At 40.0% G+C, this 27,795-nt stretch overlaps 1 protein-coding gene across 3 annotated transcripts; it reads left to right on the top strand.

Annotated features, from left to right (window-relative positions):
* Window positions 1–26,836, top strand: nsd3 (nuclear receptor binding SET domain protein 3). 3 transcript variants are annotated; one of them, XM_049468364.1, is made up of 24 exons: window positions 1–422; window positions 4,386–5,495; window positions 6,672–6,831; window positions 7,265–7,419; window positions 7,964–8,303; window positions 8,781–9,013; window positions 9,262–9,361; window positions 9,502–9,602; window positions 9,923–9,968; window positions 10,252–10,382; window positions 10,594–10,719; window positions 11,001–11,127; window positions 11,409–11,606; window positions 11,860–12,039; window positions 15,199–15,222; window positions 17,519–17,675; window positions 18,224–18,426; window positions 18,540–18,652; window positions 19,605–19,874; window positions 20,093–20,209; window positions 20,401–20,542; window positions 20,823–20,929; window positions 21,100–21,304; window positions 21,867–26,836. In XM_049468364.1, the coding sequence occupies exons 2-24, from the start codon at window positions 4,431–4,433 to the stop codon at window positions 22,181–22,183; spliced, it is 4,617 nt and encodes a 1,538-aa protein (XP_049324321.1). In that variant the 5' UTR covers window positions 1–422; window positions 4,386–4,430; the 3' UTR covers window positions 22,184–26,836. The 3 variants fall into 3 exon arrangements, with proteins under 3 accessions (XP_049324321.1, XP_049324320.1, XP_049324322.1); XM_049468363.1 differs by having other exon boundaries at window positions 15,073–15,222; XM_049468365.1 differs by lacking the exon at window positions 15,199–15,222.
* The last annotated feature ends 959 nt before the right edge of the window (window positions 26,837–27,795 follow it).

Raw genomic sequence — 27,795 nt, 5'->3', positions numbered from 1 at the left:
CGCTGAGCGCAGGGGGGGGCTTTTGTTGGAGCCGTGGAGACACACAGCACAGGCTGGAATTAAATATATGGCAGACAGATTTCCCCCCGGTCTGCAAAACCCCGCAGATAAACACAGGAACAGAGGGAAAAGCGGGAACGGCGGAGCGGGGCCTGTCCCGATCCCACAGCCTGCAGCTTTCCCAGCGTGGAGACCCGGAGCGCGGACTGAGCTAGCCCCGCTTACCGCCAGCCGAATAGCGCTGTAGAAACAAACGCTGTTTATTCAGCTTGTTTACCCTTTGTGTGCTTATATATACACATATATACATATATATATCGGTGTAAAGATTTGTTATATATGTGTATATAGTGATATTTACGTTCACTGCCTCTGGAGTCACGTTATTTCGCTGTATTTGTTTAGGATGGAACACGCTGAAGGTATTGAGATTTTTTAAAACCATTTCCCGTCGTTTTAGATAGCGCATCCTTTTCTTTTGGCTTTGCGTGGATTGCAGCACTGCATGCTTTTGTGTTTTTGACCATATTAAAGCATATTAAACATTAAATGCTCGTGTTTTATCCCACATTTCTCTCTCTTTCTGCTTTAGCGTTAATCCGGCCAATTCGATTTAAAGGGGCACCGGCAGCCATGTTAACTAACCTAACTAGCCCACAGTGCTCATAATGCTCCACTCCCCCGTTTACCTGCATGTTTCAGCCCTCTAAACAATCCGAATTCCTACAATAAAACGTTTACACTTAAGAACATCACCATTGAAATAAACAAACGCTTTGTTTGTGTCTGTAATGTCACGTTAAACTGAACTTAACACAACAACGTCCTATCCTTTCGGTTTTCACCTCCTCACTCCGCTTTAGCTAACTAGCCTGGGTGCTAGTTAGCTTAGCATAGTTGAGCTAGCAAACGCTAAAGGCCCCTTCACTAAGCTTATGCTAACGCAGAATTAGTCGATGCGTTTTCACCGAATTTAATTCTGTTTAAACCAAAATACACACATCAAATTATACCAAAACGGTTTAAAACACTATTCTATAACATAAAACGTTTCTAAATGTGGGTTAAGCCGTGCGTAAACAGCTTGATTTGGGTTTTCTGTGCGACATTACAAACCCAAGCTAATGCTAACTAGCTAATGCTAATGCGGATTTGTTTTCTTGCACATGAAACGGACTCTCCGTTCACACCATTCAGAATAAAACGCTTTTCTCCACAAATCGGTTGTTTGTGCTTAGCCAACTAACTAAGAAATAGTACGGAGCAGCTTGGCGCGTGTTTAGGTGGTTTTATTTAAAATTTAAATGTATTAATGATGAGTTAATTCAGGTTATGTCTCTGATGTGAGTTAATGAAGCAGTAGGAGTTTGATTGTTGCTGTTGCTAATTCACATTTACTGCTGCCCGCCGAGTTCACACGTCTATTGTTAATTATCCAGATTAATTAAACGCTGAATTGTTTACAGCAGTCACATTACATTAGTGATTAGGATAAATTATTGAGCTGTGGTTTACATTTTAGATTAGGAGCAAAATTACAAAAAAATCTGAAATTGAACTAAATTAAACATTATGTGCATTCAAGATGTTTTACGTTGAAGCGAGTTGTTTCTATATTAATTCAGATATGTCCCTGATGTTAGTTAGTTAATCAAGCAGTGGTGTATGTGATTGTTGCTGTAGCTAATTCACATTTACTGAATTAAAACAGTAAGCTGCATACAATGTTCACATACATTTAATATTAACTATCCAGATTAATCATTTGTAAAGTAGTTTGCAGTTGTGATTAGTAATTATTAGTGCTAGTATCATCGTTGGAATGCACTTGGATTTACTCATCATATAGTTTTTAATTTGATGAAGATGTTTTGGCCAAAACTGAACAAAATTCAGACCACGTTTTCTCACAGGTTTTCATTCATTTTTCCACCATTGCATAATTTAAATAACTTAATAAGCTGTGGATGTTTTGGTGTCCAAGACGAGGACTAAACCTAGTCTTGGTCTAAACCGTATTTTAAATGGAAATTTTCCATTGAAGGGAAAATATAGTTTATGACTAGCCTCAATCCATGTAGAGGAAACACTATTTGTTTTTTGGGCCAAGTCATTTCAGATGCTGAATATTTGTTACATCCCTGATTGAATTAGGTGTGTTGCCCTAAAGAGCTGGAATAGAAAATATATATCTCACTGAATATATCCGCTTTAGTGTCTCATTGATAAAATAATAGTTAACAGTGTTGAATTTGAAGAGCTTATATGTCCAGGTGGCCAGTTTCCATATGGCTTAAGTAATGATAAAAGAATGGATTTGATTTAGATCTGGATCAGATCTGTTCTGAAACTGAACTGTGTGATTGACTAAGTAGTCTGGGTGTGGCAATGTACTTATTAAATACTGGTTTTAAATGAAGCATTTCAGTTTTCAAGTATACGATTAACTGATATGGGTTAAATATAATTGTTATGTATCATCATATTGAATGTTTCTGACATCTGATACGTTATGGCTGATTGTAATAAAGGGTGCAGTAGGTACAAAGTATGGCATCCTTGTGCTATCTTTAAAATAATATTTATCCAGAAATACATGATCAAAATGAGCCTGCAATTTCTATATTATCGCATCAGTTCTGTAGATATACTATATTTTTAACAAAATTCTGCGGTAGTTGTAGGTAAACAAAACTTACTGACTTATACGATTGTAAAGTATTAGTAATCTTACTTCTTAGTAATCTTATTACTTCTTAATTTGAATAATTAACAGATAAAAATACACTGTAACACTGAAGTTGGAGCCTTAGATATCAGTCTGTTACTCGGTTTATTCTTATTTCTACAGTTTTTAATTTTTTTTTTTATTTATTGTTTATTTATCTGCAGATATGCAGAGAAACAGTATTGGATATTGCCTCAGACTTTTATTAATGCCCCACTACTGCAGATGCTAATGTCGATTTATAATGTACAGAGAGAATAGACACCCCTGTTTAACTTTTAAACTAAGAAAATAAATAAAAACAAGCTGAAATCAATGGATTTTAATGTAGCACTGCCAGTATCGACCAACTGTAATAGTGTGGCCAACATCTTTTTACAGCTTCCATTAAATATTGTAGCAAATACCGATATAATTCTGAGTTCAATTAATCAAATAAATTCAATCAACCTCTCAGCCCTAATATATAATGTTACTGCAGAAATGTATGTCACAGTGTATTTCTCAATTGTAAGTATTGCTGTACAAATCCAATGCTGATATGTACAATATGTACGTACAAACTTCTGCAGTATCAGAAATGTATATAAAGTAAGTCAAATATTTATTGAAATATTTCTTTCACAATACGTATTGATACTGAATTATTGCTCAGTTACTTACCAATACAGTTGTCTTCCAATACGATACAAATACTGTTTTGATAGTATTATTATAGTACATTACTAATAATCACTATACACACAAAACAGCATTAAATCCTAAAATAAATACTTTAAACCTTTTTTCTGACCACACTTAATACTGAAGTGGGCAGGGCGTCCCGGTTTAGTTTAATACACAGTACAGGATCATCTTCAGCTTTACACAGCTGATCTAGCGATTCAGATCATCCACACTCGTTCACAGCACCGCCTGAGCTCACCTGTGTAATCAGACTGCATGGCTTATGTCCGTCTGTACTGCAGTGAGGTTCTTGTGATGAAAATTTATTATTATTATAATGTACAATGTACATATGAGTGCAAAATATTTGTGCATGTTTGTGTGAAACTTTTTTCAATGTTTTCTGCTTATTTAGTGAATTTAACAGATTGAAAAATATAATTTGTTTTAGTTTTAATGCTTAGTTTGATCAGTAAATAATAATTATGCGTTAAAGAGCTCATATCACAGAATTGGCTACCGGGTATTGTGCATGCTTAAACACCTAACTTCAGTGTGAATGTGCTGTGCTGAACTACAGTAAACAACAGGGTTTACACATGGATCACATACTTTTCATTTATTTTTCTGTGAAATGGGCTCTTTAAGGTATAATTACTATTTATTTATTGAGCTGAACTCAATTAAGTGTACAAATATTTTACCACATTTTCTATGCTTTACTATTTTTCAGTCTGGTAAAAAAAAAAATTGTGGGTGATATACACCCTATGTATTCTAGTTAAATGTCTTGTGTGTAAGTGCATGTAAATGTACAAATATATATATATATTTTAAGAACAATAAAATTTGGTCTACCACATCATAATATTTTTTGTAAAGAAATAGTTTATGTACAGATTTGCATGGGATGGGCCCTTTAAAGCACCATTATTCTCGTTTTGCCTGTTTGCCATTTTAACCTGTTTGTTTTGTGTCCGTCTTTTCGCAGACCCTGTAAGAAAAAGGGAAACTTAAAGGATGCTGGAGCAGAACAATGGATTTCTCCTTCTCTTTCATGCAAGGGATCATGGGAAACACAATTCAGCAACCCCCTCAGCTCATTGACTCGGCCAACATCAGACAGGAGGACGTATACGATGCCATCAGTGAACCAGGGGACGAGGGCGGACCCCCCACGTACGAATCTCCGCTGGAGTCCGGTTTCTCCTACCCTCCTGAAGACCTGCCCGTGGTCGCCAACGGCTACCCGACGGGGATCGGCACTTACGAGCACCAGGCCAAGTTCGCCCTGTACTCGCAGTACCCCAACGGCTCGGCCAATGGCTACGGTGCCATCCGCAACTACAGTGACCACGGCCTGCTGCTCGGCGAGGGAACCGTGCTGAGAACGCCGGTGGTCCAGGAGAAGCCGTCATCACACATCTCCTCTCCTCCACCTCCAGCTCACTCCCACCTTCATCACCAGCCTCATCCTGCTCACACTCACCCTCACCATCAGCACCAACAGCAGCACCATCAGCATCAGCAGCACCATCACCCGCCCAACCCGCAGCTCATACCTCAGCAGCACCACCACCACCACCCTCCTCATCCTCCTGCCCAGTCCTCGCACCTCCTTCCTTCTGTTTTCCCTCCTCCGCCTCCTCTGCTCCTCCCCACCTCTCCTCCCCCTCAACCCGTCCACAACACCAACGCCGCCGCCTCCCACCCCCTCGCACACCACTCCGCCGTTGTCACCCCGAGAAAGACGGAAAAAAGCTCCCCAGAAATCAAGATCAAAATCATCAAGACGTACCAGAACGGCCGGGAGCTGTTTGAGTCATCGCTGTGCGGGGACCTGCTACAGGAGTTCCAGGCCAACCAGACGTCCCCCAGGAGGCACGAGCAGAAGAAGGAGAAGAGAAAAAAACGAAGCGGGCGACAGGCTGCTGCTCTCGGCGTTGCCGCCGCCGCAGTCGCCTTTCCCGAGCAGGTCGAGCAGGACAGAACGGACCAAATCCCCGGCCCACCTCAGCTCAGCGAGGGGCACAGCGTGTTGCAGGAACCGCAACCTGTGGTGACCATCAGGAGCCCAAACGCAGAACCCAAGGAACTCAAGGTGAGAAAGTGAGGGTTCTACGATATACTGTACTACCCTTTACTCTCTACAATAGAGGTGCCACATCGTATGCAATAACATCATTTTTTGAATATCATGAACGATACTATACCCTAAAATATCGTGTTGTATCACCCACCCCTAAATATCAGATCAGGACACTACTTTTTTTTCTGTTTTAGCAAAAGAAAAATTCACACTGTTCTTATTTCTCATTATATATCTACTAGAGACAGATTATATCTGTCCAGTATCATTATTCTTTTACTTCAATCCTAAATATATGGAGATATTTGGAGTGCATTATTAGTCTCTGGCATTCTGAATCATTGTCTTATGTTACAAATCTGAAAAAAAATCTTGTGTTTTTTAATTTATCAGTTAGGGACATGCCAATTGCAAGCAATAATAAAATTTTATTTTAATTTTGTTGCAGTAGTGCATTCTTGAAATATTTTTTTTTAATTCAGTGTTTTGTCATATCGCCAAGAGTATCACTATCACGAAAATACCATGAAATATTGTGATTTTTTTTTGCATTACATTTGGCAGATGCTTTTTTCCAAAGCGACCTACAATAATGATGTACATAGAGTAATACAAGTTCAAAGGGCCATATTGCCCACACTTCTACTCTACACTACCATATTTTACATCCCTTTACTACCATAAAACCCCATATATTACCCTATACTATACTATCTTTGATTATACCCTAAACTACTTTATGCTCCCAAAAGAACCCTATACTTCATATACTACCATATAAGGCCCTATACTCCACTCTATACTCCCTATACTACTTCCTACTCCTCTATTTCGCCCCTACTGACTGATGGCATTCAACAGCCAGTGATAATGGCAGTTCACTGTGTAAATACCAGCTGTGTTCATGATTGATATAATTTATTTAAAGCATTTGTTATGTCTTTCACTTGTTCTCATTAGACATCATGTGATCAGGAGCCAGATGGCTGTGTATAGGAGAGTGTGGTTAGCTGCTGTGTGAGATTAGTTTTTTAAGGTCTTCAGATTGATCAGCAGGGCAGCAGATACCAGCTTTTATCTGTAATTACAGTGAACCCGGTCTGGCCCGCCGGCTCCTTATGCGAGTCTTCTGGCTCATATAGCGTTTCTCCTGGCTCAGGCTCCTGTGCGCTGTGTGTGTGTTTGCAGGTGGAGAAGCACTTCCCGTCGGTCATCACCAGCACAGGAGTGTGTGTGGAGTACGAGATCGGGGACCTGGTGTGGGCTAAAGTGGGAACGTTTCCATGGTGGCCCTGCATGGTCTCCTCAGACCCCCAGCTGAAGGTCCACATTCGCATTAACACCAGAGGTACGCTTCATTACTCACTCAGCACTCAGCGAGTAATCCAGCCTGAAGAAAGGCCAGCTGCTGTGTCTGATAGGGACAAGGGCTTAGGGCTAATGACCAGGAATAGGGGTTAACGATAACTTTAATCAATCTAAACTTTTAATAGAACTGTTATTGAATGTGTTTATTATAAGGATATAACAAAAACTATGATTTCAAAACAGACTGTATTTAAGCTCTTTTATTCTTGAACAGTTTAGTAAATTACTGTACCAGTCTGGAATAGGTGTGGGACAATAAAGCAATATCACAATATATTGTATAATTTTCGTTTGCGATACTGTATCAGTACGGTGCATCAAATGTGTTTATTTTTATAGAAAAATAGGCACTATAAACTCCCTAATATTGTGTGTGTGTGTCTGTGTTTGTGTCTGTGTCTGTGTGTATGCAGGTCACAGAGAGTACCACGTTCAGTTTTTCGGCAGTGTGGCGGAGCGGGCATGGATCCATGAGAAAAGGATTGTGGTTTATAAGGGAGCGAGTCAGTTTGAGGAACTTCAGGCAGAAACACTTCGCAAAACCACCAACCCCACTGAGAGGCAGAAGGTCAGCTCTACTACTACTGTAAACACCAACAAGCTGCCTCCACTTTATCAGTAATATTTTGGGCAAAAACGAATAAACTAATACTAAACAGTTCATATAATAATACTGAACAATTCATATTGAATACAAAACAATTTTTTGTAAGCACTCAGCCTGTAAATATTGAACAATCTGTAGTGGATACTGAACAATTCATAGTGGATACTTAAGTTATAGTGGGCACTGAAGGATTCATAGCAGATAATGAACAGTTAATAGTGGATACTGAACAGTTTACAATGAAAACTAAACAATTCAAAGTGGAGATACTGAACAATTCATAGTTCATAGTGCATACAGAACAGTTTATAGTGAACACTAAAAAAATAATTGCGAATACTACTAAACAATTTTTAGTTAAAATACTGAACAATTCATAATAAATACTACTAGACAATTAATAGAGAATACATCTAAACAATTCATAGTGGATACAAAAAAATTCATAGAGAATACTGAAAGATTCATACTGGATGCTAAAGAGTGTTTTGGCGTGTCCCTGCAGCTGCTGAAGCCTCAGTCTCAGCGTGAGCGTGCTCAGTGGGAGGTGGGTGTCGGCCACGCGGAGTCGGCGCTGCTAATGTCCCGCGAGGAACGCAACGAGAATTACACCTTCATCTATATCGACAAGCAGCCCGGCGACGAGCCCGAGCCTGTCTCCTCCCCCACCACCAAGACCAAAAAGCTGGCCCGGCCCGAGCGTCGCGCCCGCCGCTCCCGCAGCGCTAGGGAGGAAGTGCTGCCACGGCGACAACAGCCCCGCCGCCAGTGCAGCATCACCAGCGCCGAGGAGCACAGCTCATCCAATCAGGCGGATGCGGACGACTCGGACCACAGTCATGAAGGTAAGCTCGTCTTACACTCTGCTTTTCTGAGGAGCACCATTTCACAGCTGGGGCTGTACTAAAATAATGTCATAAATGTTTTAGTCAATCAAATATCAGCAGATTTTAACGTTTAAATGTCTCCCAGCTTAGAAGCCTTATTTTTCGCTATTTTTTAACATGTTTCAGTTTTTTCAGGAATTTTCTGGTTGGGAGGTGCTCTTTCCTCCAACAGCTCACAGACAAAAAAATTCCTTAAACTTATGTTCTAACTTATAATAAAGAATAAACATCACATTATTAACCTTTTCTGTTAATCTTTTATAAAAAAAAAAATAATAATAATTTTATGTTTAATCTCCTATTGTTCCATTAATTGATGTTTTGAATTTTTGCCGTGGTATCATTTCAGTATCAGTATTGAGATTTTTAGTCAGGTATCGTATCGAAAGTCATAATTTTGGTACTGTGATAACACTACTCTCATCCGACCCTTAGATGAGCCTCCAAGTCCTGAAGAAAGCACACCAAGCCCCCGGGAGCCGTCGCCCCCGCCGGTCCGGACCCCCTGGAAGACTGCCGCCGCCCGCAAGCTCCTCCCACTCTCAATCACCATGAAGAAGCTCAATGTGGAGATCATTAAATGCGACTGGCAGCTGCCCAAAGTGAAGGTGGAGCCTTTGCCCAAGCAGGTGGAGGAAGAGGAGAGAACCATGGTCCAATCACCAGAGGTCAGAGTCCTTTATTGTTGCTGAGGTTGTGCATTTTAAATCAAGGGCCCTCTCCTACAACCTACCAACAGTCTTGTTCTTGCAATAGATTTTTGCTGTCATTTGTCTTATAGAAACAAATAATGTTACAATGTTACAAAAACTCTAGAAACACGCAGCCAACTAAATTGTGTACGACAACAACCACTGAACAACCACCTGCTGCAGAAAACATAATTAAAATTGTTGTATGATGTTTAATGTTTCAGGGCTCGAGTGATAAAGCGGAGGCGTGCTCCAGTGAAGAGGAGCGAGCAGCTTCACCCACAACCTGGAGCGACCCGGAGAGTGGAGAACACGCATCTACAGGTACACACACACACACACACACACACACACACAAACTCGTTCATCGTAGATTTTAGCTTTCTGAGTTTGAATACATATCTTTGTGCATGCGTGTGTGTGTGATAATTGTGGGTGTGTGCGCGTGTGTGTTCTAAACACAGAAACCAGTGAGAGGAAGTTGCAGCGACGGTGTGTACGGAGTCGCTCCGAGTCTGAGAAACACGTTGAACCCGTCCCAAAGAAGAAAGTGAAGAAAGAACAGGTAGAGTACAGTTATGATTGTACTATATTTACTTTTAATTGTTTATTTTGAAGTTTTGTTTATAATAAATGTTTAAAACTATTCAAGATACACTAAATAAAACTTACTTATATTTTATTTTGTTTCAGGCATATATTCTCGAAATGAATAAAAAATAGAAAATAAAAAAATCAGTTTTTCGTATCACATTATTTTAAGTTCATATCAACCACACCTAGTACAGATTTTCCATCATTCTTTGTTGATTTTAGTGCTTTAAAGTGCTACAATGTGCTCTGTTAATGTAATACATTTGATTAACATTGTATTTGTATACACAGGCGGAAACGGCACCTCAGATAGACTTTAAGACGGGATCTCAGAAAGGTAAAATATGCTTACTAAACCTGAAAATACACTATATGTACTGTATATTCCCATATTCTGTTAATTTTACATGTGTTATATGATTCTACATGATTTTACATGATGTTATTTGTGTAAATCTTTAGCAAAAAGTATGATCATTTTGACTGGTAATATATGGTAATATATAAACAGGCACTCTAAAAAGTTTCTTTAAAAAAATGGTCTGATTTCTCTTTACTTATGTAACTGTGCTATAGAGGGTTAAATGTTCGTGCACGTTTGTGTATCTGTGCTCCTGCAGGGGCGAGTGAAATTTCGGACTCGTGTAAGCCACTGAAAAAGCGCAGCCGGGCCTCGACGGATGTGGAGATGGCCAGCTCTCTGTACCGAGACACGTCCGACTCCGACTCCAGAGGACTGAACGACCCGCAGGTAAAACACTCTCCTTGACTTACCTGGTGTTATTATGCTGTTGGCTTCACTGTATATCTTTTTGCTATGAGTCTTATGCTGTGAAACTCAACCAAAATGTGGAGCTGAGCACTGCACTCAACGCCAAGCACTCAAGATCCCAAAAAAAATCAGAAAAACAACAGCAATCTGCCCTTTAATCAGGCATTTTAAATGTGTGTATTGTGTGCAGGGGGGGTTTGGGAAGCGCTCAGACAGTCCTGCTACACTGGATCCTGATGGTTCTGACGCCCAGTCAGTCGACTCCAATGTCTCTCGCCAGGGCAGCAGCTCCTCCAAGAAGGACTCGGTGTGCCATGTGAGTCACACATACACACACTCTATACACACACACACACACACACACTACACACATATGAACACACCTTATATACACACTAAGCGGTGTAAGAAAATATTGATATCATATCCCACAGTAATGTGAGAGTGGCCATATTAATTCTCAGAAGTCACAGAAATCACTGGCAGTACTGTATCTGGGATTGTCCTGCTCCAGACGCTCACTCAGGGCTCAGCTGTTCTCCTGCGTCAGAGAAACCACCTGCAGCCCTGCTCAGACCTGTGTGTGTGTGTATACAGGTGTGTGAGGTGTTTGGGGACTCCCTGCTGAGCTGTGAGGGAGACTGTAACAGACTGTTTCACCCCGAGTGTCTGACCTCCGCCGGCGGGACAGAGGGAGAGACCATCTGCACCGAGTGCAGGACAGGTCTGACTAATAACCAACACTATTTTTATTATTATTATTATTATTATTGTTGGTATTATTAATATTATTGCAGTATAATCAATCAGTGTTCTTACCATAATTAGTATTACTATGGCTTTAAAGATTTTAGTTCTTCTTTTTTTTTTGGTCAATTTTCTATTTTTGTCTTGTTTCTTTCTATTTTCTGTCTCTTTTTCACTTCTCCTTTTTCTTTCTGTGTTTCTCTCTCTCTCTCTCTCTCTCTCTCTCTCTCTCTGTGTCTGTCTGTCTCTCGGCCGCAGGTGTGCACCCGTGTTTCTGCTGTAAGGTATCTGAGGGGGATGTGAAGCGCTGCTCGGTGACGGGATGTGGTCGGTATTACCATGAGACGTGTGCCCGTAAATACCCGGGCAGCGCCGCCGAGCCACGCGGCCTGCGCTGCCCTCAGCACAGCTGTGCCACCTGCTGTCTGGAGAGAGACCTGCACAAGGCCAACAAAGGTCTGCCACACTCAACACTGAGCGCTTAGAAAGTCACTCCACTTTCAGTACCAGCAATAACCATAAGAACTAATGGAGGCAGAGCTTAACAATGATCAGGCAGGCTGTTAGAGCTTAAAGTCAGCATATTTCCTTAATATCTGATGATATACCCTGCTTATGTAAGGAGTTCCTATAGAAAATATAATTCTTAATGGTCCTTTAAATTGTTATATTAATAAAATATGGCTCTTTTAATACTGTGTTCTCGCAGGCCGGATGATGCGCTGTATCCGCTGTCCCGTGGCGTATCACACCGGAGACGGCTGCATTGCGGCCGGCAGCGTGGCCATCACCCCCCACATCATCATCTGCAGCAACCACTCCAGTTCCCGCAGGAATGGGCACCTCTGCTCGCCCGTAAACGTAGGCTGGTGTTTCATATGCGCCCGAGGTAAGCCTGGCCCCTCACCCATACCCTCATACAGCCAGTCAGCCAATCAGTTGCCACAGTCAGCAGCCGGTTAGCATACGCAGCACCAACCCCTGTACTCAGATATATTGATATAAACAGCATTTAAGTGTACTTTCTACTATATATTTATCAGCAGAACGTGTGAAGTGCATGCCTTTCTCTGTTATTAATATTAACATAGACATTACTGATTATTACTGTTATTAATACTTCTCATACAGTATCAATAACCAGTATGAACTGCCTCTGGTTCAGTGTTGTCTCTGTCGATGTTGATGTTCTTTTCTAACTGTAGGGACACTTTTTGAATGCCGTTTCTAACCTTTCTTCCCCTTTTTCCGTCTAATCTTTTTTCCTTTTAGATGTACTGTGTGTTCGTAAACCATCGGAGTGTGTTTGTTTCATGATAACCTGTAAACTATTCATTCTGTCTGTGATTCTGCAGAAGTGTGACTGAGGTTAAAGTGGACTTAAACAGACGTTCCCTTACGAATCAAACAGTTCGTTTCCTCTCAAGTGTGTTTGATTACATGGCTATGAAGGTGCCATCAGTGATTTATTTTAAATTTTCTTCCCAATTTGAAAGAATAATGAATAATTACTCCACCCATTCATTAGGACTCGCTTCAGACTCCGCCTCTTTCCACCTGCCACCAATCAGTGCAGCATCACTAGGCAACATCACAGCGCCAACACAGATACATTAGCTAACAGATGCCTGTACTGACTAGCATCACAATAGTAGTGATGTAGAGTTTATATTTTCTGCCCAAACCAAAAGTAGGTGTGCATGATGTAGGCCTGCGTTTTTAATACTTTTGGATTGTCCAACACTTCTCTGTAGAAAAAATATAAGTACAGTAGATAATGCTGATTTCCCATCAGCAGCTGGAGTCCAGGAGAGAGTACAGTAGGTTATACTGCTTTCCATCAGCAGCGAGAGTTTGAGAGAGAGTACAGTAGGTTATGCTACTTTTCCATCAGCAGCCAGAGTCTGAGTGAGAGTACAGTAGGCGCCCTCTCCCCTCATTGATTCCATTGTGATGCTGGATCTGGTGCTTTCCTCCGAGCGCGTTGATAGTGCCTAGTGATGCTGCACTGATTGGTGGCAGTTGAAAAAGAGGCAGAGCCTGACCTCACATCTGGGTAGGTGTGTTCTGGTCCCGAACCTTCCAGTGTACTAGAGAGCATCACTACTAGTGATGGGAGGAGTTTTATCAATAAATGATTCATATCACAGAAATCATGATTAATATGTGTGAGGTCATATCAGGTATAAATACTTGATTCTATAAAAACATACAGTATACTGATAAATCCCCATATGCTACAAAAACAACTGAAATCATATTGTTGACACATTTACGTGACTTCAGCTTATACAAACAACTTGTATCTCCAAAACTGCAGCTTTACATAATAAAGTAATAAATAAAGCAGATAGAATCAAATGAAAATATAAAATTATTTGTTGTACACTAAACAATGAGAAATTTATTATTCAAAGCCATATTACATATTTCCTTTAATGTTTGATTTTTTTTCAGCTGTTGTTGCACACCCAACGCACTAAAAATTACGATTGCGGTGAGGTAGTAAAGTCAGTATTAGAAAAATAAATATTTTGTTACATCATTAGTTATTTAGTCATTTTAGATCATTTCTATTGGTCCATTCATAAAGAAATTCAGAAACATAGTAAAGAACAACTGAGAGATTAATAATATGACAAAAATGTATTGTGTCAATGCAGCGATGTACAGTATAAACCTAGAAGACATGATAAAGGTTGAGTTTAAAATGAATTGGTAAAAAACTTTTACAAGTCTAATCAGTAAAGATACACTGTGTTGTTTTTCTGTGATAAGGGTCTTTTCTAACAAACATAATTCTTTTTAAAATATCACTGATTGCACCTTCAGCCGTTAGTACTCATACACTCCTCCTCCTCTGCCTCAGTAGCCTTACACTCTCTCCTTTAATGAGTAGGTTAGGATCTTATGATAAGTAGAGGATGCTGACACTTCTTCTGTATTATCTGTAGAAATCTGATGGTGGAGGGGTGTTGGCATGGAAACAGAGGCAGCTGATTATCAGTTTTGGCTTTGTTTTGTAGAAAAGTAAGAACAACATTTATTATTTTTTTTGATATTTAGTGCAAACAACAGCAAAATTAAAAAATAGCTGTACCCAGATGGAACTAAACAACAGCAGTGAATGGGTTTGGACAGGTATATTTGACACCATGAGACATGCGTCTGATTCAAGTTTTATGCTCGGCTGGTCATGTGACGTTATAAAGTCTCAGAATGGAAGCAGTGATGCCCTCCATGATTCATGCTGTTAGTGTCAGCACCATTGGCAGACGGCTGCATAGTGCAGAACAACTGTATTACAACATCATAATCATCCATCCCTCATTTTAGAAAATGTGTGGGATGTTATCCTACTGGACCTTCTATCAACACTCCTATGCCCCTACCACACAATCTGCAGGAACTTTGTGAGAATATTGGAGCTATTATGGGATAGATTATAACAGGAGGAATATTAGGAACCTCTACAACTCTACACGCTGAGACGTCTGGAACATTCATTACACACTACTTATTACCCATGTCAATTCTAAATTTCTAATCATTTATTGTTCCTGCAAACTTTTGTCTTACTTCTGGGTGCAGATATTTTTCTGACGATGATTCATGAGTTCGTAATCTGATGATAATCATCCGCTGCTTTGTTAGTATTAGCATTAGCATTAGCAACATAGCTATAATATAGCATTCTAGCCTCCAATATTCTTAAGATTCCCAGACAGACTCTGTAGGAACACCCCTCCACACATGGGATTTATGTTTTCTTTTCCTCCAGGACCTCCTCCTCCTCTTTAGTGTGAGTCTGATTGTGTGTGGTGTGTGTGTGCAGTGTGTGTGTTACGTGTTCTCTGTGTGTATTTCGGGGATGGTGGGTAGTGTGTGATTGCTGATGGATTCTCCTGTTTGTCTCGTGTAGGGCTCTTAGTGCACGACCACACTGACACCGTATTAAGTTCTTATACCTTTAAGTCTCACTACCTTCTGACTGAGTCAAATCGTGCTGAGTTGATGAAATTACCTATGATTCCTTCTTCTTCGTCAGCTACCAAAAAGAATGTCGGAAAAGGTAACGGATCACATTTTCTTGGTATATTTAGTGTTCACTGTTTGTGTGCTTCTCCCTGTTTATTTATTTGTTTATTTTCCACCCTTCGTTTTGGCTCCTTCCTCCTTTTGTTTGTTTAGTTTGCCGAGTTTTCCCATAATTCTGCAGTTACTAATGCAAACGCTGGACTTGAAATAACTCAAATCAGCTCAGTGTGGAGTAGCTCGGTGTCCAGATTATTAGCTCCACCCACCTTGTAGCTACATTTATTGGCCATTTTATTTGAAAGCTTACCCTATGCAGTCTTTCTGTGAACAAGCAAGCACCAAACTTGTGACACCTTGACTAATCCCAATTAAAGGGAGGTCCCAGAACAAACAGCATAGTCATTGGGCTTTTGGGGAGGTTTTACATGATGATTAGAACCAATCACAGCCAGAGGGAAGGAGCCTTAAGACAACAAGGCGGGGATAGCGACTGTTTACAATCTGGGACAGATCACTTTGAACATTTGTGGTGGGGAATTGGGACCAATAACAGCGACAAAGATGAGTTTTAGAACAAAGACAGCGGTGATTTGGACCAATCACAGTTAGGGGGAGGTCTCAGACAGTAATTAGAACCAGTCACAGTCAGGAGGATGCCTCAAACAGTGATTATTTCTAACAGATGAGGCAGTGACTAGGACCAATTACAATTGGAGGAGGAGTCACAGAACAAAAAAAAAAGTATAATTAGGGGGAGGAGTCTCAGAACAAGAAATCAAGCATTAGGACCGGTTACAGTTTATGGGAGGAGTCTCTGAGCAAACAAGGTGGGGATTAGCAATAAGATCTCTAACTGTTCATCTGTTCACTATAGTACAGCAGTGGGGTAGGTGTTTCTGATAAAGTGGCCATTGAGTGTAGCTCTAAAGCTAGTGGACGTAATGAACTGGACATCATTGGTTCATATATACACACAGTCAATACTGTAAACACCTCAGGTCCTCAGATTTCTCAGATTTGCCCACCTGGTGCAGGTGAGGGTGCAGGTGGTTATTTTGAGTCCTGGAGCTGCTCGGCTGTAGGCTTGCTGTAAATCACCTTGTCTGCTTCAGCACATCCCTCTGTTCCCCAAATCCAGGCGTATTTTGGATGGCAGCATGCAGATTATTCATGTTTCCCCCCACTGGTTTTTCTTTGATGTTGCTCACCGTTGATTTGTGCCATCCAGAATAAAGGCTTTGTGTTGCTGCTGGTAGTTTGGGTATATAAACGCGGGCATGCGCCTCATCGTCCTCTGTGTGTGATCCTGCGGCTGCTTCGCTAATCAGGCGGCACTAAAGCTTATTGATTTTATAATCAGATTTTATATTCCTCAGACTTCACCCTGCAGCATGCATGCCCGAACTGGTCCCACCCACCAATATTATTTAGCTCATATTCCTGAAAAGCAAAATACACGTCCTGATCTGTAATAAAGATGCTGTAACAAAACCCAACATTCATAGATAAACGATAAACACATGAATAGGAATAAAAGTCACACTTGATCTGCATTTTATCTTTAGTAATAATAATAATTATAGTCTCATAATGATCTAAACTGTGCTCTGAATGAGTTTAAACTCACATTTACTTATGGGGGAAAACATAGCGCATCCAACAAGAACCAAAGCCCTGCCTATCTCTCATACAGCAGTAAAACAGTGATTTAGCTCACAGAAAGCTCTGTTGGCTGCAGAAGCCACATCATTGTTTTGCTATTGTACTGTTACTATACTCATTGTATCTGTGGCATAAAATTGTGTATCACAATTATTTGTCCAAATTCTGTCTAAAAAGGTACAGAAGGGGTTCTATGAAGCACCAAAAAATGTTTTTTTTTTTTTTACTTAATTAAGGTGCTGTATAGAACCATGTACTTATATACCGTATATTGAGAATAACTTTTTCTATTCACAGTGTGGAATTGAGATCAACTAATTCCATTCAAAGTGAGGGTTTGAGATTTTAAAGTCATTCAGAGTGGGTGTTTGAGATTATAGTCATTTTTGTAGTGAGTGTTTGTTTGAGATGAGCTTGTTATCAGAGTGGGGGTTTAAGGCATAGAAATAGAGAATTGTACTCCACCCCTAATTTCCCAAACCCCACTTAAACCACTAAACCCCTGCATTTATTCCTCGTTGAGTTCGGGACAGGTATGCTGCTATTGGGTGAGGTTTGGTGAATAGCGCCCTCTAGTCTTTGCTAGCTGACTGGCACACAGTAACAATGTGTGCCCCTTTTGTGTATGTGTCTCTTGTGTGTGTGTGTATGTGTGTGTATGTGTGTAGGAGGAAGACTGCTGTGTTGTGAAGCATGCCCTGCCTCCTTCCACCCCTCCTGCCTGAACATTGAGATGCCGGAGGGGGTGTGGCTTTGCAGTGAGTGCAGGGCGGGCAAGAAACCCCACTACAAACAGATCGTCTGGGTCAAACTGGGCAACTACAGGTATGTGCATGGCTAGAAACTTGAATTCTGTGATAAAAGCTGTCTCAAAAATGATAAAAATATATTTGTGGACTATTTTAAATGACGAAAACAAGACAACAAACTATTACTTGAGGTGAAAAAATACTGACGATGTGCATTGTGGGAACATAGAGTTCCATAAGGTCACAATCCCAGTGATGCAGCCTGAGAACCAGTGGGCGTAAGCTAAGGGCGGAGGATATGTCAGTAATTTTTGACTGAACCCATTACACAAGCTAAATAAAAGTAAAAAGTCACCAAAAAGTGAAAATAGAGTACAGCTACACAAAAAATACTGTTTATGTGGGAGTAATACATTTTTATATGTCTATTGTTACTTGCCGCTTGGACAATGATATTTTCACTGCAATGTGCATTGTTACACCCCTAATTTTTTAATATATATTTTTTGTTGCAGTAGTATTTTCTTAAAAATAATTTAACAAATAAATTTTAGCGCGTGGAATGTAGCATATAATCATGCTAAAATGTCCTCTCTGTGTATGTGTGTGTTGTCCTGGCTGTAGGTGGTGGCCTGCTGAAATCTGCAACCCTCGTCTGGTTCCGTCTAACATCCAAAGTCTGAAACACGATGTTGGAGACTTTCCTGTCTTCTTCTTCGGTTCTCACGACTACTACTGGATCCACCAGGGCCGGGTGTTCCCGTATGTGGAGAGCGACAAGAACTTTGCTGAGGGACAAGTCGGCATTAACAAGACCTTTAAGAAGGGTACAAGTTATTTCACACTGCAGATATTCAGTGGATATTAAACTTAAGGTATATTAAATAATAAATATTAATATTATTTAATATTAATTCTATTTATTTGTGTGTGTGCACAGCTCTTGAGGAGGCAGCGAAGAGGTTCCAGGAGCTGAAGGCTCAGCGTGAGACAAAAGAAGCTCTGGAACAGGAGAGGAACTCCCGCAGACCTCCACCATACAAACTCATTAAGGTACAACAAACACTTCCCTCATACATCACACATAAATAACATAAAACCTTCATTTTCAATGGAAATCAATGTTAAAAAAAAGTTTATTTCAAGACTTTCTAGAGTCTTATGCTCCACAAGGTGATATTTGGAGATGACTTGAACATAGTAATGGGAAAATCACTACTGTTATTAGTAATTATTCCAATATTAGCGTTTTATAGAGCTCGTACACACTTAATGCCTAGATTGTAATTTCCACAGTACACACTTTTGCACAGTACAGTATGTCGTCGCTGTCTAGTGGAAAAAATGTATCTATTTTTGCCTCTTTTTTTTTTTTTTGTTTATTACATGATTTGAAGACGCATCTGTTTCTCAAACTGTGTCTGAATTTCTTGATGAATGGATGAATAGAAATCCTTCAAAATGAACTAAAACTAACTTATTTTACATTGATAGTTCTCTAGCTTACTGGATATGAATTACTTTCGTAAAACTTATCATTCATTTGTCAATACTTTCTATTGATCAAAAACTTTTTTTGGCAGAAACTCTTATTTTACCAAACTTTTACCAAACTCCTGACTTGCCTGAACTTAATATTATCCATTGTGTTTACTTAGCGTGCAGGTCCTATTCATGTTGTTTATGCCCATTGTGTAGCATTAGCTAAAATCTAGCATTATGTTTTATTACGACACTTAAATGTTCTCGTAATTCGGAGGCTCCTGCAATGTTTAGGAGGAAAATGTATTCAGAGCTAAACGCGAAGGGTTCTGAGCGTATTCTTTCACCACAAAATGTGATAGAGGCGATTTTTGAAAAGCCCATTCATTAACAACATGACACCCACTACAAAATGACCACACATCTGCAGTAGTCTGTTTTGATACAACTGTATATATGAGTTTATTTCTTGTTGAAAGTTAAAGGTTAATAAATAGTCTCCTTCTCCACCTCTTGCTCTCAGGCCAATAAGCCGGTTGGGAAGGTGCAGGTCCATGTGGCCGATCTGTCAGAAGTCCCTCGCTGTAACTGCAGGCCGACAGACGAGCGGCCGTGTGGGCAGGACTCGCAGTGTTTGAACCGCATGCTGCAGTACGAGTGCCACCCCCAGGTGTGTCCGGCCGCCGAGCGCTGCCTCAACCAAAGCTTCTCCAAACGCGTCTACCCCGACACCGAGGTCATCAAAACCAGCGGCCGAGGGTGGGGCCTCAAAACCAAACAGGACCTGAAGAAGGTCAGTCATAAACAGTTTTTGAACAGCATTTGAAATGAAATAATCTAAACTATATCGCCCCCTGCGCTCCCTGTAGTGTATTACAGTGGTTCAGAATGAGAGTGTGCATCATATGATCATTAAAGTGCATTATAGAACAATTAAACACTTAACAATTAATTAGCATTTTGTTATCATTCTAATTCAAATTTGTAATTTTATTATATTTGTATTTACAGGGAGATTTTATAATGGAATACGTCGGAGAGCTGATTGACTTGGAAGAGTGTCGTCAGCGAATAAGCCACGCAAACAAGAACCACATAACCAACTTTTACATGCTGACCCTCACCAAGGTATTTTAATTAATGTTTTAAAAATAAAAATAAGAAATATTACCCTTTGGCAGACATACAACAATAGAATGCATTCATCTGTTTTCTGCTGGAACCTTTTTGTTATAGATATATATGTATATATATATTTTTTTTTCATCAATTTTGCTACTAATTTTACTTTATTTTACTTCTTTTTTTTTTTTTGTCAGGATCGTGTGATAGACGCTGGACCCAAAGGAAATCTCTCTCGCTTCATGAACCACAGCTGCAGCCCTAACTGTGAGACACAGAAGTGGACTGTGAACGGGGATATTCGCATTGGCCTCTTCACACTATGTGACATCGCAGCGGGTATGTAAATACTCTGTGAAGCATTTAGGTGCTCTTAGGGGGAGCTGTTAACGTACAGTTTCATAGACTGGTAACTCTGATTAACTTACACCGTGCAACAGAGGGAACTCTTGCTCTTCCTTTCCTGGGGCAGTCCTGATGAGTGCCAGTTCGATCATTATAACTTTTTGTTTTTCTCTCGGATTGACTGACTGACCTAAATCTTGAAGTATTAAGATCAGGTTTAGAATAGCTAACATCTAATTGGTTTTAATATGGAAATCCTGTGTGTTTTGTGCAGATACTGAGCTGACGTTTAACTATAACCTGGATTGTCTGGGGAACGGGAGGACGTCGTGCCACTGCGGGGCTGAAAACTGCAGCGGCTTCCTGGGAGTTCGGCCCAAGGTATGGGTACCTTACATATCACCGTGTGCTTACATCACATCATCACAGTTGTGTTTTTACTGGTAATTATTAGATTAGATTGGAAATCCTGTTTACAGCGTGAATTTGTATTAAAGCTGTGGTTGTTCTGGTTTGGGGGTGTGTAACTTTATGCTGTGGTGGTTCTGCAGAGCGCGGTGGTGATGGAGAGGGAAGAGAAGGTGAAGAACTCCAAGCTGAAGGCCAAGAAGCGTAAGCTGAAGCTGGAGAGCAGACAAACCCACGAGTATTACTGCTTCTGCTGCGGCGAGGGCGGCGAGCTCGTCATGTGCGACAGGAAGGACTGCCCTAAAGCCTATCACCTGCTCTGCCTCAACCTCACCAAGCCTCCCTATGGTATGCTACCTTGTTCAACATTATAGAATTTATAGAGCGACCTCTACGCTTCCTGTATTGTATAACAGTCTGTCAGAATGAGCGTGTTGTTAATATAATGAACAATAAAGAGCATTATAGAGCGCCCCCTGTGCTTGCTGTAGTTCATTACAGTCTTTTAGAATGAGCGTGTGGGTCATATAATGAACAATAAAGAGCATTATAGAGCGCCCCCTGTGCTTGCTGTAGTTTATTACAGTCTGTCAGAATGAGTGTGTTGATCATATAATGAACATTATAGAGCGCCCCCTGTGCTTGCTGTAGTTCATTACAGTCTTTTAGAATGAGCGCGTGGGTCATATAATGAACAATAAAGAGCGTTATAGAGCGCCCCTGTGCTTCCTGTAGTTTATTACAGTCTGTCAGAATGAGCGTGTTGATCATGTAATGAACAATAAAGAGCGTTATAGAGCGCCCCCTGTGCCTGCTGTAGTGTATAACAGTCTGAACATTATAAGAGATCTGTGTTTTGAGTAAATTATGCAACAACAATAAATCTACTTTTTAATTTGTGTGTGTTCAGGTCGCTGGGAGTGCCCGTGGCACCAGTGCAGTGTATGCCAGCGCCCTGCCTCTGCTTCCTGCCAGTTCTGCCCCGAATCGTTCTGCCGTGAACACGAGGCGGGTCAGCTGAAGGTCTCGGCCCAAGACGGCCTACCCTGCTGCTCGAAACACGACCCAGCCCAAACCGGCCAGGCCCGAGTGAAACAGGAGCCACCAGAGCCCGGAGAGGAGGAGGCGGAGGAGGAGGAAGAGGAGGAGTTAGAATCGGGAGGCGGAGCTAAAGGTGGAGATAAAGAGAAAGGGGGAGGAGGAAAGGGAGAGGACGTGCGCAAGTAACTGAGCATGAGACTAAAAAACCAAACCCGGTGACTGGAGATAAAATGAAAGAAACAAAAAAAAAACATACCCTCCAAGCAGCCAGGAGCCGCTGTGATCGATCAGAAATCAAATAGATACAAGTGTTATTTGTTATCCATTCCAGGTGTGCTGCGGCAGCTGGCGCTTTTTTGAGCCGTGACGTCACGGTTTTACGACATAGCTTCTTTGGAAACAGCACGTTATGGGTCGGCAGATGGACACAGGATGGGGGATCAACTAAACGTCACTTTACCAATGTTTTTTTTTTTCTTTCTTGGGCCGTATGGGAAGCCTCGAGGCTTTTAAACCACGGCAGCTCGGTTTCAATCCCGACACGGTACCTGCATCACACTCCAGAACTCCAGACTCGATTTTATGTACCTCATGTAAATAGAAAGGATTCCGCGTAGGACGAGACGCGTAGTTCCTCATAAAAAAACGCAAGGAAGGAGTTCGCTGCAAATTCCGAAGTCAGCTGACTGGGAGCGGTACTGTTTGACAAAGGAAGACAAAAACAGACCGGACTGGTTGTGGCTGAGGTTTGGTTACGTGCTGCCACTTCATACCCGTGTGTTTGTGATTTGTAAGATATATATCATTATTAATATATTTATGACTATGTTTACATCCACTCACAAGTGTACAGTATTGTTCATTGGTATTAGTGAGTTTGATATAACTATTCTTAATGTTGTAAATGTGCCCTTTTTGTCAGCGAAATGATGATTAGCCTTCTTCATCGCTTGGCCTTCTTCCTTTTTCTGTTGTTTTTGCGCCACTTTCTCTCTCTCTCACACTCTGTATTTCTCTTTTCGTAAGATAATGTTCAGAATTCACACCGCATATATTACAAATCATGATCTACAGTAATGCTCAAACACGGCTAGCACTTGTTCACATCTTTACACTTTACACTTTATCTTCTTGCCTGAGATACGAGGTTTCTTCAGTGTTATTACCAGCTTTACCAGCGAAAATGCGAAACCTCGTAACAAATCAAAACTTAGTAACATGGAAACCTCGATCTGGCCATCGCAGATAATAACCCGAACACTGCCATCTTGCCAAATTTCGCCGTCGTTAGTATTGTGCCAATATGAGTATCCCGTAGGAAATGGTTTGTTTCATTTGAGCACTGCTGTACGATGTAATTTACACATTTAGCGCAGTAACGCGTTAAATGTTGTGTTTCTTACGGACGTGTTTGTAAATACGATCTCTGTTTAGTTTATTTTCGGTGGCGTTGTAATCATCTCTTGTATCATCATGCATATTGTACAATAGTGACGACATTTTGTCGCTTTCATGTTCGAAGCGTGCCGTACGTAATTTCCCAGAGCTCATTTTTTAGTCTCAAACGGTCAGTGTTTTTGTACCACATTTTGTCTTAATGACGTAATGCAGAAAACTGTTGCTAAAGGAGAAAAGGGAGATCTCTGAAATCTTTGGACGTGACCTGGATTTCGGAGTTGCGTGGTCTGCGGCAGAGTGTAGCATAAACCTGGATAACGTAATTTCTACTTCTCGATGTAAATCTGAGTGATAATTAAAACCTCCATAGCGGCGGCGGTGTTCCCCCTGCTCAGCGTAACGGTGTCGTGACTCCGCGCTCGGTAGATCTGTGATGTGCAGTACTGTGCTTGAGAACTCGTTCATCTCTCTTTAGGCTGCGTTTACCAAACAGCAGTAGAAGCACTTCACTAATTTCTGACTCATTTCACCCTCGTCTCCTCCCAGGACTGTGTGCGGTACTGTGTGCGCTGTATTCATGCAACCCGAGCCTCAGTGTGACTTGTTTTTTTTTCTTTTCCTAATCATGTTACAATTTTTTTTTCAGTATTCCTCTTTAAACCCTCTTATAAATAATCCGGGCCACATTTATTGTTCCCTAAAGAGGTTTTTAATTAATTAAGAAAAGCTGCTTTTATTTACTTAAAAATAGAGATTTATTAATAAAAAAGGACTGTTTTATTCTTTTAGTTTCCACAGAGAATCTTAGTATTACAGATTATCTTCACATAATAAAAAAAAGCTCAGTTTAAAACTCACTATTTAAACTATGTTAGAGTCAGCTCAGAATTTGTGCCCAATATGCCATACTAAAGAAGGTTTAATTTTAACCAGAGGGGGCGACAAAAACACTTTTTAACCTGCAATTAGAAAGCTATTATAATGGTATTAACAACTTTTATAAAATGAATCAGCAACTGCTGTGCTGCTTATGATGTTTCATTAAAACCTGAAAGGAAAAATTGGCAAACATACGTCATTAAATATATAACATTTATTTTTTAAAAAAGCACAGAATTATGCCAGATTTGTGTCTGGTATCTCCCACTGGGGCAGTTTTCTTGTTCACCAGAGGGGGCGACAAAAACACAATTTAATAGTTACATTTTATAAAATATAAAATACAAATAAATGAATTTTGCCATTCTCCAAATCTGCAAACCTTTTCATTATAAATATGAATTTAAATAAAATTCGAAAAATTAGCAAAAAATCTATTGATTTATACAGTTTTACCCAAAGCATCTTAGTATTACAGATCGTGTTGACTGGTAAAGAGAGAGAGAGAGAGAGAGAGAGAGAGAGAAAGTGAGTGTTTAGTGTGATGATTGCTTAACCATTTGTGCCCAGCATGTCTTACTGTGGCAGTTCACCAGAGGGGGTGTCAAATGCACCCTTTAAGTACAATTATCAAATATGAAATACAAAGTTAATTTTAGACAATTTTGCCACTTTTCAAAACTGTAAACTTCCACAACACTATTAAAATGATAAAAGTCTAAATAAACTAGTATTACTCCCAGAAGACCATAGTGTGGTTCGATATCAGTTGTAGCCGCTTCCTCCTAAAATTGGGCCAAGAACCCATTTTTATTATTATTATTATTATTATTATTATTATTATTATAATTATTAAGAGTGGAAACGGTCCAGCTCTAAAGTTTATCACACTGTGTTCATCAATGGGAGACAAACATGTTGCCAGTTTTGAGTTTATTTGAATCACTTTTTCCTTGTTTTCTTCTTTTTTTTATGTATACATCTGTTTAATGTTGGATGCATGTCGGTGAAGTGTGCATCCACATTTCTGCCAAACCGAAGCTTTTATTCACCATGTATTACTTTCTACCGTTATCTGTGCGCTGTTTCTACCATCCCAATCTGCATTTTGTTATGTTTAAAAGGGGAACTCCACCAAAATTAAATTCCTAAATAATTCCGTTTCACATGAACTTTGAATTCAGAGTGGGGGTTTGAGATTATGTATTTGTAACAGGTGATTGTACAATAGTGTAACATCTGAACTTTTTTTTGGCTCACCACGCCTCATGTTGTATTCCTTCACCATTTCAATGATATGCAATTTTAAAAACAAGTTTTAAAGCCAAAATATTCTTAGAACTCTGAGAAAGCAGTGTGTTGGGTAACAAGCAGTGTATTTATAACCATTTACTGTAATAACTTTCAATGGGGACGGGGCTTAGAACTTAGACGTTATATCTGATTATCTAGAATGAGGAGATTAATGAGCCACTGACTGCAATATGAATAAGATTTTTCTTGTAACCCTATTCATGGTGCCTGTTTATGGATAAAATCCTGTCCTTTATCAAAAGCAGCCAATCAGCTTGCTGGTTGTGGCAAAAGCAGAGGAGATCTGTGCAAGTGCAGCAGAAACACATTTTAGTGCATTTTTAAGTGAAACGCTACAAACTAATCATGAGGTTTTATAATATTTGTATCTGGGATTTTAAATATGTTTTTGACCTTTAGTTTCCAGTATTTTGACTGAGAAAACTGACTTTTGTATAAGAAGTTTGCACCAAACCTACTCTGAATGTTCATAATGTCAACCATTTCATTGTGGTGGAATTTAGCAATTTTAGTGGAGTTCCTCTTTAAAAATGAAGCGCTGTTTAAGTCTCATGCACTTTTCCTTTTTTTGTGTTCTGTTATGTTGGCCTTAACAATGATTTTACTCTCATGTACGATATTTGTAAACTTTTTTATCATCATTTAGCACTTTCCTCCACTTTTTTTCTAAAGACCAATGTGTTCTTCATGTATGTGTGTATGTATGTATGTATGTGAATGATGTGTATGTGTGGTAACGGTTCGTCCGTGTGGGAGGAACGCTCAGAGGCGGCGGCAGAACGTTTCACCATGTACGGTGGTGTCGTCGTTCGGTTGTGGTGCGTTCCTCTGGGAGAGAGTTCTGCTTTGGTATCCCAGCATGTAATACTCCAACCTCTACAGGCTCCGCCCTGACTCGTCGCTGTTTATTTCTTTATTTTATATATATTTTTTGGACTGATGCACAATAATGCCTTGTTTATTTTCTGTTTTTTGCTTTTATTTCATGTTTATTCCACAGTTAGTCGTAGTATTTCTGATATTTCTGAAATGCAGTTCTTTGTTACTCGTGCGGTGGCTCTCTTTTATTGTTTCATTAGAATTATATACGAAATGTCGTACATTTCAGGAGCCCCTTTTTATTTCTGCCATATCAGCTGTTTAACGTTTTGTATACCTCCTTAAAGCTGTTCCGAGTGTTAGTGCACTGTACTTCATCCTTTTTTATATGAATATGTGATTTAAAGTGTCATAAACATCTTGTGCTTATTCACGCATGGTGGTGCCTGTTCTTTTATATCAGGGGTTCTTAACCTTTTTAGGGTTAAAAAATATATAAAACAACAAACCAAAACATCAATATATCATTTAAAATTGACAGTATTTGCTAAACTTAACTTTTTACTTTACTGAACTTTATTAAATTTTAAATTGAGGCACAATTATGCCTAGTTCAAGCATCTCCTTTCAATACTAAGTGCTGCTTTAGGGACCGTGGGAAAATACTGGACAAGTAATGAATAAATCTTGTCAAACCAACAGTGAAATACAGATATGTACACATATATAGCTTACTGTTCATTTGAAATCACCAGGTCACATTTTGCAAAAGTTTTGTAGATTAAGTCATTGCTCATTTTGTTAATTTGTCCGATAGTTTTCCTACGGACCCTAAAATGCAGCTCAGCACTGAAAACAGTACAGGGCGGTGGTCATTGTTTGAATGTTTAAACCACAAGTTAAGAGTTCCAGTCACATACACAGCACATAAAGCATCACTCTAGGCAACCTCCTAGAAGAACACAGAAGGGTTGCAACCTCCAGTTTAAGAACCCCTGTTTAGTATGACCTCACCAGTTACACATGAGGTGCCTACACACACTAGACGATGCCAGGGTTAAGTGGTGGATGCATATGCATGCAGATATTTCCATTTAAAAGGCATGTACCAGGCTGGATTAGGGGAGAAGCTTGTCTAAGAAGTTTAAAATACAGCATGGAAACAGCATATAATAATTTTTTGTGTATTTGCTGTGGAATGCTAACTTAAATAATGACAAACCGAAACGTAAACATCTTACAGAACCAGGAAAACGTACACCACACTGGTTAACCTCTCCGCCATATTGGATTTTCCTCTGTTGTTTGCCTGTGCCCACCTACCCTATTTGTTTATTATATACATCTGTTGAATTAGACATGGGTGGTATGACCACCAATCAGAGGAA

This window comes from Astyanax mexicanus, chromosome 20, assembly GCF_023375975.1.
Source record: "Astyanax mexicanus isolate ESR-SI-001 chromosome 20, AstMex3_surface, whole genome shotgun sequence".
NCBI classification, from domain to species: domain Eukaryota; kingdom Metazoa; phylum Chordata; class Actinopteri; order Characiformes; family Acestrorhamphidae; genus Astyanax; species Astyanax mexicanus.
Note: the sequence above shows the minus strand (reverse complement) of the source record. Positions and strands in the feature narration are given on the sequence as shown.

Coding starts and splice junctions, on each gene's coding strand:
- nsd3 (XM_049468363.1), top strand. CDS start 4,431: ATGGATTTCTCCTTCTCTTTCATGCAAGGGATCATGGGAAACACAATT. Junction 5,496..6,671: donor CAGAACCCAAGGAACTCAAG/GTGAGAAAGTGA, acceptor GTGTGTTTGCAG/GTGGAGAAGCACTTCCCGTC. Junction 6,832..7,264: donor CATTCGCATTAACACCAGAG/GTACGCTTCATT, acceptor GTGTGTATGCAG/GTCACAGAGAGTACCACGTT.